Consider the following 14829-nt stretch of genomic DNA (forward strand, 5'->3'; position numbering starts at 1 on the left):
TATTTTGAAAATATAAAACCTTATTATGCTTTATATATTTCTGTTATAGAAAATCTTACCTCCTTTTCTTTTTCAAGTGACTTTTTCATTTCATTCTGCTCCTTATGCAGGCTTTCTGTCTGTACTTGAAGCTGATGCTTTAATTCTTTGCAAGTTTTCTCCTAAAAAAGTGGAAACTACATTATGCAGAAAATATTTGTAGTAAATTTAAGAATTTAGGGTTTATAAGCTTAGTAAGATCCACAAAAGGAAATAAACTAGAATCATTGATGATTTAAGATGGGATAGAATCATTCATTTCAGTAATAACAACAGACAAATATTATAGCAGTAAATGGGGAGAGAGGCTAAGAGTTTCTATTATCAACCAATAGTCACAAAAAATACTTTCAATAATATTTAGACAAGATTTTAGAATACTTTGGAAACCACATTTTTATGTTACACAATTAACTAACTTATGCTATTTTAAAAGTAGAATAATGGGCTTCAAAAAAATGGAAAATTTTTAAAGTATGGAAACAATAAATTAAAATAATCCCATATAACTTAAGAGGGAAGATATACAGACATTTTTTCCAAACAGAACATAAAAGTAACATATGAAAATCATGCTTTTTATGCTCCTCAACACTTTCACTGACCTTCATATTAAGAACAAAAGAATTTTACTTTCGCTGTTATTCCATGTTATTCTGGGTTAAAATATTTCTGAGGATACACTGCCCTATAAGTATTTCCTGAGACTCAAGATGTTTTTCTCTATAGTTTAAATATTGTTTACAATATCTCTAAGACATGGTTTTATCTAGAGTTTTAGAAAACTGAATAAAGAATCAGAAAGTTTATAGCACCAGAGTTAGAAGTCATTAAGATCTTTCTGGTCTTCTTTCTTTTTTTTACAGGCAGGTGAAAAACATTTCAATTAGTAGTTATATTCTCTGCAGAAATGTCCAGAAGGACAAACGTGCTGCAGTCCTCCCCAAACCTAGCACCAGGTCCTCAACAGAGAAAGAATATATATTCAACTGAAAACTTTCTGGGCCATTGGAAAATTACACACACAAGCACAAATATCTCTTTCTCAGGTTAAGTAATCTCCATTCCTTTTCTCATAACAACACTTAAGATCATTTAAACGCAGGATGACAAATCAACAGTGAATTAAGCAGGAAAGGCAGTATGTTTTAAATAAAATCATTTCTACCTAAGAAAATAAACATAAACAACTAACCAAATCTAATATAACAGCTTTTCCCTTCTGATTTTCTTTTTCAAATTCACTTTTGGAGTTCTTCAAAGAATCAGAAACTTTTGACAGTTTCTCTTTTGCTGCAGAAAGCTCTGCTACCAGAGAGTCTTTCTCCACCTTCACTTTCTGTAGTTCTGTTACTGCTGTTTGAATCCTATCATTCAGTTCCTTGTGCTGCATCTTTGCATCTTGACTTAAATTTTCAATTTCTTGTTTAAGCATTGTTTTTTCTTCTTCTTGCTTGGTAAGCATTTGCTTAGTATTTTCAAGTGCTTCAGATTTCTTCTGTAGATCCAACTTTGTATTAGATACTCTAAATATTTAAGAAACAATTTCTTTAATAATGCATAATTTGTCATTTCTAATCTACCATTCACATTAATAAACTGAGCTTTAAAACTTTCTTCTGTAGTTAATAAGTAAAACTAATAATTTAATGTCATATAACCACACAAACAAAAAGTGCCTTAGAACATCTGATCTGGTCATTTAAGAGATGAGGATGGTTTTATTTGAGTCAAATAAATTAGTGATAAAGGCAAGACCATCTAAGGCCATGATTTAATCCAGTCTTGTCTAACCACAGTGTATCCCTGAAGAAATCTGGGCATACAGCAAACCATCTAGTCTTTGACAGCCAGAAATACTGTTCCATGTATCCTAAAGAACCAATTTATTATGTTGCCCCCAAGGACAAAGAAATTTGTCTCTTTACTTGAAAAAATAAAACACATTGTGTATTTGACAGGTCCTAAACTTCAAAACACATAAGATAACCAGGAAAAATGAAAGTGAAAGTGTTAGTCACTCAGTCCTGTCTGAGTCTTTGCAACCCCATGGACTGTAGCCTGCCAGGCTCCTCTGTCCATAGGATTTACCAGACAAGAATTCTGGAATAGGTTGCCATTTCCTTCTCCAGGGGATCTTCCTGACCCAGGGATCGAATTCAGGTCTCCTGAGCTGCAGGCAGATTTTTTTACCATCTGAGCCACCAGGGAAGCTCAATCAGGAAAATCCTTCTAACCCATTTCCTCAACTTTTCCATTTTTTAAAAAATTGAAGTATAGTTGATTTATAGTATCATGTTAGTTTCGGATTCTTAAAATTTCTTAATTCATTCAGGTGTAGAAAAATTATTTTAGGGAAAAATGATAACAAGTTTAAGCAAATATGGAGGAAAGACAAAAGATTTACTTTAATCCTAGAGCCTAGTAGATTATGTTAAGAGACTTATCATTTGTCCTCTAACATAAATTTTCTACACCTGAATGAATTAAGAAGTTTCAAGAACCTGAAAACTAACATGACACTATAAATCAACTATACCTCAATTTTTTATAAAACAGAAAAGTTGTAAGAATGAGGAAATGGGGGGGAATGGATACATGTACATGTATAGCTGAGTCCCTTTGCTGTTCATTTGAAACTATCACTACATTTTTTTGCTAATCCAGCTATATTCCAATATAAAATAAAAAGTTTTTTAAAAACTCAAAAAAAATAAAGAAATGAAGATATTGCTTAAGAAATTTAAAGACTGTTTTCATAAAATGAATAAAATTATGCATATTATATAGCAAAAGAAAGGCACACATTAGAGATTAACCATTTTTTAAATTGAAAACAAAACCAAGTACAAAGTAATATTTCTAGAATGCATACTATTTCCAATGTACTTTATTATAAATTCAATATATTAAGGAAAGGTTATTAAAACATGTACCAGCCACATAATTGAAGTTGGGTATTAATATAGAACTGCATATATACCTTGAAATTTTCTAACTTTTAGCCCCAGAAACTTACTTTTACTTTCAAAAAAAGTAGCTAAAACATATAAAATACATTCACAGAATCCTGTACCTCACTGATATTTAAAGGTCTAGACAGAAAAGCTGTTGTATAAATATTACTTGACCATTTTAATATAGTTAAAATCCCTGTCAACCAACCCTAAAATTGGAACTTGATATATTTACTATGCTACGTAACTTTCCTGTAAATAATTATTATAAAATCATAAGACTATGTGAATCAAAGAACACATAAAGAAATAAAGGTCTGCACAGTGATGGTAAAACTTAGTTTATTTTTTTAAAAGGTCACTAAAGGAAGTAATAAATAAATCCATAACCTGAGAAACCTTAAACACCCCTTTCTCAAAAACTGATAGAAACGACCAGAGAAAACAGTGGCAAGGATACAGAGGATTAGAACAACAATATCAACCACCTTAACCTAACTGATATTTACAGAACACTTTACCCAACAAAACACAGATGTGCACAAGGAAACTTAACCAAGATAAACCATACACTGTGCCATAAATAAGAGAGTTTGAAATGTCAGAATTTTAGAGTATGTTCTATAACTACAATGGAATTAAATTAGAAACCAGTAACAGTAAGATATTTAGAAAAACCCTGAATAGTTGAAAAGTAAACAATATACTTCTAAGTAACTCATAGAGCAAAAAAAAAAAAAATCACAAAGGATATTTGAAAACACAAACTGCAGAGTAATGAAAATATAAGATGGAAACTGGAGAGAAAGAGCTGCATGCAGTATAGGTGGTCCTTGAGAAAGGGGAGCCCTGTACCCCATTATTTGGGCTGAGTCCTATGATCAGGGGTGGGGTTTAGTCAAACCTCAGATATGTTTGCCCAGTCCTCCTTTCTTAGTACTCTAAAAATTCAGGACCCCATATAAAAGATGTCTGCATAAAATGTAAAGGCAAAAAATAAAAAAAAAACAAAACACCTTACTAGAAACGCAAAATTTCCCCCGGAAAGAACTACTGGGCCCATAGGGGCCTCAGAAAAGAGAACAAGTAATGACTGAGCGACTGAACTGAACTGGACCACCTCAAAGGTCATCTTTACTGTCACATGACTGGGTTCCAGAGGTGAAGAATCACTTAGTAGGTGATACAAAGGATCAGATGTGGGCTGCCGTGGTAGCTCAGTGGTAAAAGAATCCGCCTGCTCGACTCTTGATCCAGGAAGATCCCACATGCCGCTGAGCAACTAGGCCTGTGCGCCACAAAGGCTGAGCCAGTGCTCTGGAGCCCTAGAGCTACAACCGCAACTAACGAACCTGCGTGCAGCCTACAGTCCGTGCTCTGCAACGAGACAAGCCACTGCGATTAGAAACTGGAGTACTGAACCAGAGAGTAACTCCCGCTCGCCACAGCTAGAGAAAGCCCATGCAGCAATGAACACCAAACAGAGCCAAAAATAATGAATAAAATAAAATTATTAAAAAAAAAAAAGGATGAGATGTACTCCCCAAATACCTAGGCACTGGAAACTACATATGTTGAGTCACAAGAAATGCCATTTGAGGCACAAAATGCATCTGTATATCCTCACATTCACAATATCAGGATCCAATTTACTAGACATGAAAACAAAAATGTTTTGTCATCACTCCCAAAGTAAGGATGAAACCATGGAGGTGCAATTAATTATTATCAACTTTGATGGATTTTAATTTCATTTCCCTGAAAGGCACCTTTCCAAGGCTATCCATCGACTTCCATCTTTACTATTATCGACTTCCATCTTTACTACTGACAGTCAAAAACCCTCACCCTCTTGACAGAGATCCAGTCTGTCAGCTCCATATTTGGCCCTTAAAGACAAAGTCTACTAAAATGTGACTGGATACACGCCATCCTATTTAACCAAATTGTGATGGCTTTATTTTTCATTAACATTAATATCAGCAGTTTACAAGGTAAATCTTTAAGCCCTGTGATAGGAAAATTGAAATCTTATGAAAAATTTAATACTTAGTTTATAATCCTCTCCCATAAGTAGTTTAGCTTACGTTTCTTTCTCCATTTCAAGTTGTTTACTCAATTCTGTGGCTCGAAGCTCTAAATCTGTGTTCAGCTGTCTCTGTTGTTGTAGACCCTGCAAAGCTTGCTCCTTGCTTGCTTTAACTTCAAGCATATCAGCTTCTAGTTTCTATGGCAGATATATAATATAAAACCATTTTAATGTCAACAATTATCTATTAAACATTACAACATTAGTTTATACTCAAACTGACATTAACACAAAAAGTACTTGTGTTAATAAAAAAACACAAAAATACTTGTGTTAATAACAAAAATACATTCTAAACTCATTATTGAATAAAGGAGCCATTTACCTTGCAATCTTTCAGAAGATCTAGTAGCAGAGTTTTTGTATGAGAGATAGTCACTAAGTTTTAACTTTTAAAATGAACTGAATAAGAGAATAAGCTTAAAATAATTATATTTATTACTTGAATAAAAGTTATTAACTCAAGTATGAAAAAACAAAGGGCCCAATTAAACTTTATAATCTTTAAAAACATATCTTTATAAATATTCAAAACTAAAATGGAGTTGTCATGTCGTCCTTCTCATTAATAGCTCTTGACCATAAATACAAAGCCAATTAAACTTGGATTTGGCATCTATAATCTCTTCATTCAGATATTATTCTTCACAGTGTGGCTTCTATCTCATATATATACATATAACTGTGTATTTTTACAAATTTACAAAATCAAATTGTTGAATATATAGTTTGAACATCTATAAGCAAAACATTTTCTTAATAACTATAACTGGGAAAGGAGTACCACAGGTTGTATATTGCCACTCTGTTTATTTAACTTATTTGCAGAATACATCATATGAAATGCCGGGCTGGATGAATCACAAGCTGCAATCAAGACTGCTGGGAGAAATATCAACAACCTCAGATATGCAGCTGGTATCACTCTAATGGCAGAAAGTGAAGAGGAACTAAATAGCCTCTTAATGAAAGTAAAAGAGAAGAGTGAAAAAGTTGGCTTAAAACAACATTCAAAAAACGAAGATCATGGCCTCCAATCAATCACTTCATGCAAACAGAAGGGGAAAAAGTAGAAGCAGAGACAGATTTTATTTTCCTGAGCTCCAAAATCACTATGGACAGTGACTGCAGACACGAAATTTGAAGATGCTTGCTCCTTAGAAGGAAAGCTATGACAAACCTAGACACCATAGTAAAAAGCAGAGACATCACTTTGCTGACAAAGGTCTGTAGTCCATAGGTCCAAAGATCCAGGACTGGAAAAGGTCAGTTTTCAATCCAATCCCAAAGAAGGGCAATGCCAAAGAATGTTCAAACTGCCATACAATTGTGCTCATTCACATGCTAGGAAGGTTATGCTCAAAATCCTTCAAGCTAGCCTTCAGCAGTTCATGAAACAAGAACTTCCAGATATTCAACCTGGGTTTAGAAAAGGCAAAGTAACCAGACATCAAATTGCCAACATTTGTTGGATCTTAGAGAAAGCAAGGGAGGAGTTCCAGAAAAACACCTACTACTGCTTCATTGACTATACTAAAACCTTTGTGTGGACCACAACTGTGGAAAATTCTTAAAGAGATGGGAATACCAGACCACCTAACCTATCTCCTGAGAAACCTGTATGTAGGTCAAGAAGCAACAGTAGGAACCTTACGTGGAACAACTGACAGTTCAAAATTGGGAAAGGAGTATACAAGGCTGTATGCAGACACCCTGTTTCTTTAACGTATATGGAGAGCACATCATAAAAAATGCCAGGGTGGATTAATCACAAGCTGGAATCAACACTGCCAAAAGAAATATCAACAACCTCAGATATGCAGATGATACCACTCTAATGGAATAAAGTTTGGAGGAACTAAAGAGCCTCTTGATGAGGTGAAAGAGGAGAGTGAAAAAGCTGGCTTAAAACTCAACATTCAAAAAACCAAGATCATGGCATCTACTTCCATCACTTCATGGCAAATAGAAGGGGAAAAAGTGGAAGCAGTGATAGATTTTATTTTGGGGGGCTCCAAAGTCACTATAGACAATGACTGCAGCCATGAAATTTAAAGATGCTTGCTCCTTGGAAAGAAAGCTATACACACCTAGACTAGACAGTGTAAAAAGCAGAGAAATCACTTTACTGACAAAGGTCCATATAGTCAAAGCTATGGTTTTTCCAGCAGTCACATATGTATGTGAAAAGCTGGATGATGAAGAAGGCTGAGTGCCGAAGAACTGATGCTTTCAAATTACGGTGCTGGAGAAGACTCTTGAGAGTCCCTTGGACTGCAAGGAGATCAAACCAGTCAATCCTAAAGTAAATCAACCCCGAATATTCATTGGAAGGACTGATGCTGAAGTTCCAATACTTTAGCCACCTGATATGTAAAGCCCACTCAATGGAAAAGACCCTGATGCTGGGAAAGACTGTAGGCAAAAGGAGAAGGGGTGGCAGAGGATGAGATGGATAGATAGCACCGGATATGAATTTCAGCAAACTCCAGGAGATAGTGAAGGACAGAGGAGCCTGACGTGTTGCAGTCCCTGGGGTTGCAGAGAGTTGGACATGACTTAGTGACTAAACAACAACAAAAAGATACTCAAACAGAATTCTCATTACATGCCCTTCAACTAAAAACAAATAGACAAAAAATCCTTTCTGTTCTTTTCAACCATTACACCATGTAATTTGTATACTATTATTACTGACCATAATGAAAAGGGAACCCATAAATAGAACTGTAATTTTCTTCTTCTATGCACATCTATACATACACACAGCCCATGATTCTACAGTTGTACAGAAGTACTTCATCTGACTGTGAAGGTGTAAATTTCACATATAGTAATTTGAGAAATTTATCAAAGAGCAAAGGACTCAGGTCAAATCCTTCTCTAGTATATGTAGTTATTTAATTTCTTTAATATAAATCAACACTTTCACTTGAAGTTGAGTTAAAGAAAAACAGTTTACCACAGTGAAAATTTTAATAATATTAATCAGAAATAAAATCCAAAGGGTATAAATGTAAAATGGAAGAAATATACCATAACTGAGTATTATATGGGAATAAGGAGGGAAGGAGATATGAATTATGAGGTAGAAGAGACTTCACAACAACAAAAATAAGTTTCCTGTAATTACAGAGTAGATACGGCTGTCTCTCTGAAACATTTAGACATTATAATGGAACCAGTATATATATTAACTGCTATTTGCAAAGCCATCCATTAGTGAAGAAATTAAAAGTAAAGGTGGAATTCAAAATTAAGACATGAAAAATTACAAATAATTTTTATATCACAACTTGACCTTCACCTGCAAATTTAAAATCCTGGATTCCTTCTAGGTCATCAACTTCCATTGCTATAGCAATAGAAAATATGGCTAGTTTTTTATACAAACCTTGATTTGACCTTCTAATTCTTCAGTTTTCTGTTCTAAAGACAGATGTTTCTCTTTGTATTCTTTAAGATGACTTTCCAGCTGACTGCAATGTTCTTGCTTGTCCTGCAACTTTGTAGTGACCTGATCCAACTGAGTAGTGATCTTATTTAACTCCTATAGAAAGTATAATTAAAGACAACTTTGGTAAGCTTTACTTTGCTGTAGGGCCCAAATGTTTGCTCAAAGTAAAGCAGAAAACTCTTTAAGAAAGTATTTTGAGTAAGACCATAAATAAGCCTAATAATCTATATGAGATTATATTTATCCATCAACATAAAGGACCTGAACTGAAGTTGTACACACTCTGAGATACTACGTTTATACACATAATAGCTCAATAATTTTTTCTAGGAAGAGTTATTTTAGAAGCCAAAAGATACAACAGGATGTTAAGCAGGCTAATAACAAAGTAATGCTTTTATACTATAATTAAATATTTTCAATGTTCAAGATACCATTTTTAAAAATATTTTTAATTACATTGATTACATTATAATACTTGTTCAATTGATTTGGAATATCTAATTGCATAGCAAAATAAATAAAGATTATTAGGAAATCCACTGCCCATAAATACTATTAATGTTTTGATAACTTTCCTTCTAGACTTTTCTGTATTAGTTTCTTTTTCTTTTTTTCTACTTTTCAGATAAAGGATATCAGTTTACATACAGTGTTACTGTAACTTCCTTTGTTTTTATAACAAAGCATCATAAAACTGTGACATTATCTTCCAAACTATCATTATACATGACTGCATAAGTTTCTATTGTATTCATATAGATCATTATTTAGCCAAATACCCTTGGTGGTATTCTTGGATTGCTATAAACCTTTCCAACAGATATGCAAACATCATTCTTAAAACTATGATTATTTCCCTAGGGTAAAGGACTAAAAGTGAGATTAAGAATATGAAAAATCTTAAAGGTCTTAAATATACTGCCAACCAGCTTTCCCTATTACCATCAAAAGGTTGAACTGCAAGCAACGTGTGGAAGCGACTTGTTCTTCTACACCATGTCTAGCCTTTACAGTGTTAAACACATGCACACAAACATTTTACCTTAATAAGGGCATATTACTGTCTTAATTTGCAATTAATTCTTAATGAATATGAAGATTTCCTAATGTAGTTTTGATCTTTCACTTCTTTTGGTAGATTCATTTATTTTTTATGTAAAAATGTTTTAAACAAAAATATCTATCTTTCATCAGACATACTTCAGAAAATGTTCTATTATTTTGCTACTTGCTTTAGAATTTTGCTAGTAATATTTTGGGCAAATAAAAATTTCAACTTTTATGTGGTTATTCTTATACATACTTTTTCCACTATACTTTCTGGCACTGATCTATAGTACTTAGAAAATACCTTATAGACGTGTTTAGCAATAATGTAAAGTAAAAACCAAGTTGTAGAACAACATACATAGAGATACCATATGTATAAAACAAAGAGACCTGTATGTGTACACACACACACACACACACATATTTTTTCTTCAATGTTTACAGAAGTCTGGAAGGATATATACCAAACTTAAAAGCAAAATTTCCATATAAGGAGAAAAATGGATTGCAGTTAAAGGTAAATATAGAGAAAGGTTTTATTAACTTGATATATACTACTATATTATTAATAAAACTTTTTGGATCAACAACCAGTATTGCTTCTCAAGTAAAAAGTAATTTTAAAATTCCTACCTGGTCAAAGGTAAGAAAAATCTACCAGCATTTTAACCTTGGATTCTGAAGTACGAAGCTTTTTTCTATCAGAAGTGTTGAGAATAACAACTCTGGTATTCTTTCTGGCCCCACTTTTACTCCTACCCCCAGGAAAAGAGTAGTAACTCTTATAATTGAAATGGAAGACATGCTGCTCTTTTCCTGCCAAGAGGTAAGTATACCTGGGTTACCACCTGACTGTCCACTTAAAACAGGTGTGGAAGTCTGTCTCTCCTTCCCAGTCATTGCCACTTAATAGGATGAAGAAACAATTCAAAAATTAGGAGTTAACATTTCATCACACCAAGGTCTCTATTATGGGAGAAAAACAGTATTAAGCAGCTCAACCACAACTGCACAAGGTGAGCTTTATCAAGAACATAAATAACACACTTCTCTTTTTTGGCTGCGCCTCACAGTTTGCAGGATGATTAGCTCCCCAACCAGGGACTGAACCCAGGCCAGGGACTGAACCCGGGCCACCAAGGTTATCCACCAAGGTTAAGCGAAAGCACCAAGTCTTAACCAAAGACTGCCAGGGAAGTCCCAAAGATTATATTTTATCTCCATCTGTCTAACTCCTGTATATTCCACTCACTAGTTCGGAACTCAAGGAGAAATTAAGGAGAATAAGCAAGTCAATCACAATATTATATCAAAGTATCATTTTCACATATTTTTCCAGTTAATTTATCTACCAAAACATTAGGTTATGACAGGAAACTGCATCAAGTTCTCCTACCTGCTGTTTATCTTGTAATGCATTTTGGGCTGTGTCCAGATGATTCTGAAGATCTGCTCTCTGAGCAGTTTTTGCTGCTTCTGCTGATAGCAATAATTCAGTTTTGGCTTTAACCTGTAACGAAATTTACAACTCATTTAATTTGTATTTAATTCTTGGTGTCTGCTTGATGAGTGTAAAATACTTTTCTCATTAATTTTAAAAATTAAATCTTTCAGCAGAAAACAAAAATTTAGACATTAAAAAATAAGTATGTGATAATCCCCCAAACAGGAATGAATAGGAGAGAATACTCCTAATAATGTTCTAATAAATGATAAAAAAACGTCCCTGTAGAACACCAAAACACTCCTTTCTCTCTTAAATTGGACATCCACATATTGAATTATCTGTAACTCATCTAATAAATTTTAAAAAGAAAGGTGTATCCTCTTTATTCCAAATTCTTATACTTATTTTATTATTTCTGGTTTTAATGGAATTATTCTCCTAAAATAAAGAAAATTAAAGCTTAGAAATGTTTCTAAAACTTTCTCTACTGTAGTATAGAATAAAAAAACAATAATGAGAATGGAGAAAGAAATATATCTTAATTTCCACCCCGTGACTGACTCACTGAGCAAGGCTTCCATATTGCCCTCTGAAGGAAAACATATTAAAATACATAATTGTACTATATAAAGTTATTTTTTGGCTGCACATGCAGCTTGAGGGATTTTAGTTTCCCAACCAGGGACTGAATGTGGGCCTCAATGGTGAAAACGCCATGTCCTGACCACTGGACCACCAGGGAATCCCCTAAAGTTTTGGGTGTGTGTTTGTTTTTATTAAATCAAACATTTAAAGTAAAATTTAAAAATCAAATTCAAAATAAACATCTGTAACAGAAATCTAATGGTATAATAACAAACTACTTTGAACTTCAAAAACAGTAGTAACGGCCTCATGGAAAAAGAGAAAAGTGCAAAACTCTGGTAGGGAGAAAGGCAAACAGGAAAGCTCAACAAACTGTCCACATACAACTTTAATTCCTATTTCTATTTTTTCAATTAATAAGTAAGGCAGGGGGTAGAGAAGAAGAGAGAAAAATTATTTAAATGTGATAGCTTAAAACTAGTGTTTTATTCATACAAACAAGTTGCACAATGCAATATTACCTGTATATCAAGCTGGGAAACCTTCTCCTTGCTTTCATTTAACTGACTATTTAATTCATTGATGCTGGATTCTAGGGAAAGGACACGGTCTTGTGCAGCTCTAAGATGTGCCTTCTGCTCCTGCACCTGGTCATGCAAATTCTCCTGGGCTTGTTTATGGCTTTCTGACTGATTCTTCAGCTTCTCTGTTAGCTGAGTTACCTATCATATAAGCAAGGCTCTAATTATGAAGGTCACAAATGATATAACAAGAATGAAGAAGAAACCCAAATGTAAGCACCATAAGAATGTTAAAATACTCTAGGATAGATTATCTCAACTTTTTTTTTTCCAAGAAAAATTATTCACATTTTTCCAAAAATAAGTAAATATAACCTCTCAGAATCATAACAACATCACATTCAGAGATTCTTACCATTTTTAAAACCAACTCTACTGAACTATAATTTAAATACAAGTTATGCAATTCAATTATACAGTTTGAGGGGAGTTAATCAATATGTACATTCATTTAACCATCACCACAAACAAGCAAGAAAACCTTATGATTACCTCCAAAAGCTTCTTCATGCACTCAACACCCTCCACTCATCTCTGGCCCCAGACAATCACTGAGCTGACTATTAAGAGTTCTTTATATATTCTGGATGTTCCTCAATTGTCAGATATATGTCCTACACCTGTTTTCTCCCAGTCTGTGTCTTAGCTTTTATTTTTGTAATGGTGTCTTTTGAAGAGCATGTTTTTAATTTAGGTGAAATCCAACTCATCTGATGTTTCTTTGGGGGTACTCTGGTTGGAATTCATGAGTTTCTTGAATCTGTGCTTTCATATTTTTAATCAACTTTACAATTTTTCAGTCATTATTTCTATGAACATTTTTCTTTGACACAAATTACACACACACACACACACACACACACATATGTATACACCATACACACAAACATACATATATCCTAGACTACATGTTATCCTACAGGTCACTAAGGCACTCTTCATCTTTTACCCCAGTCTTTTGTCTCTCTGGGCTTCAATGTGGACAGTTTCAATTACCTTGTCTTAATGGTCACTGATATTGTTTTTTCCACTTAATATATTCATTCAGTGAAATTTTCATTTTAGGTATTATTTTAACCTCTAAAAGTTTTTTTTTGTTGTTTCCACTTCTATTTTCATTATTATATTTTTCTCTTTATATCCATATATTTTAAAGCTGTGTTAAAGTACTTATCTGATGACTCTATCCTCTCCTATTTCAGGTTTTATTTCCATTGAATCACTTTTCTCTTACTTATAGCTCATATGTTTTCCACTTTGTGTTATCCATTAATTTTTTTTTATATTTGTTATGACAAGTCTGAAATTTGTCTTCTTTCAAAGAATATTGAATTTTGCTCCAATAGGCAATTAATATACTTGTGGTTCAGCTGCATCCTTTTGAGGCTCATTCCCATGCTTATATACACTAGCTTTTACTCTAGGGCTAATTTGGTTTTAATTCTAAGGTGTGACATTACTGGGGTTTCTACTGAATGCCCCCAAGTGTCTTTCTTCTCTGACTGGTGAAGACCTGAATGTTTCCAAGCTCTCTGAGTTCTGATCATTTTTAAGTTGCAGCTCCTAACAACTGTTCACTGTCTGGCCTCATGGAATCTCTCCTTAAGAGTGTAAAGCTTAGCATTCAGCTAAAGGTTCAAGCAAATCCCTACACAGATTTCTGGACCTTTATCTCACATTGTTCCCTCCTCTCTGACATTCTGTCTGCAAATCTGAGTTCCATCTCCCTGAATTCCAAATCTCTCGTGCTTTAGTTCAGTGAGACCACTGTGCTTTCCTTGGATTTTCTCACCCTGCACCAGTCTGAGAACTGTCTCCAGGTCAAAAGCTGGAATGGTCAAAAGGCTCACTTCACTTGCTTCTCTTCTCTCAGGGATGAAAACCCTGTGCATTTGCTGTACAATGTCTGAAAACTAGTTTTACACAGTTTTTTCCACTTTTCCAGTTGTTTATAGTGGGAAGACTAAAGAGGTATCAGTTATTCCAACATGGCCAGAAGCAGAAGTACATAGATTTACTTCTATTTATTCTTTCTTCAAAATTGTGTACATTTTTCTGATCATGTTTGTATAATAAGCAATGTTAATTTGTATGCAACTTTAACTAAAAACTAGTAAAAACTGGTAACTAAGGCTAACTTTGAAACCTGGAGGAAAAAACTTGTGTTATATTCTAATACTCAAATTAGAAAACTGAAATGACTTATTGTTTAATACTTTCTCATTTAGATAATTACAATTCCCTTATTGGACAATTCTTTCCAAAAAGTGCTTATTACAGTCTGAAAATGTATTAAGCTAAATTTTATAAGCTTCATTTAAACTAACATACAGATGTTAGAATAAGACAACTAGTTACCAAAATTATTATTAGCTATGTATTCCAAAAACATACATCATTAAAAGATAGGTAACCACTAAGCCTAGATATTAACCAATACACAGTAACAACTAACACTTGATTAGTAGTTCAGTTTATATTGTTACTCACTTTTTTCCAAAACATCACAAAATGCCATGAGATAATGTATTATTAATAACTTTTCAATATGAGCTAACTATACTTTTCAAAGGAGCCAACAAAGTGAAATGATTTGCTCATGGTCACACAGGTAATAAATT

The 14829-nt window shown here is 33.6% G+C and overlaps 1 protein-coding gene across 3 annotated transcripts in view; it reads right to left on the bottom strand.

The window, feature by feature from the left end:
* EEA1 (early endosome antigen 1) overlaps positions 1–14829 on the bottom strand; it is a 132373-nt gene that overhangs the window by 22111 nt on the left and 95433 nt on the right. For all 3 annotated transcript variants that reach the window (XM_061415737.1, XM_061415736.1, XM_061415738.1), the window contains 6 exons: positions 12149–12349; positions 10992–11105; positions 8480–8635; positions 5084–5223; positions 1235–1565; positions 60–161 (listed from right to left, as the gene is read on the bottom strand). In XM_061415737.1, the coding sequence (XP_061271721.1) occupies positions 60–161; positions 1235–1565; positions 5084–5223; positions 8480–8635; positions 10992–11105; positions 12149–12349 (1044 nt within the window). The remainder of the gene's footprint in view (positions 1–59; positions 162–1234; positions 1566–5083; positions 5224–8479; positions 8636–10991; positions 11106–12148; positions 12350–14829) is intronic.

This window comes from Bos javanicus, chromosome 5 (genome assembly GCF_032452875.1).
Source record: "Bos javanicus breed banteng chromosome 5, ARS-OSU_banteng_1.0, whole genome shotgun sequence".
Classification (NCBI taxonomy): Eukaryota; Metazoa; Chordata; class Mammalia; order Artiodactyla; family Bovidae; genus Bos; species Bos javanicus.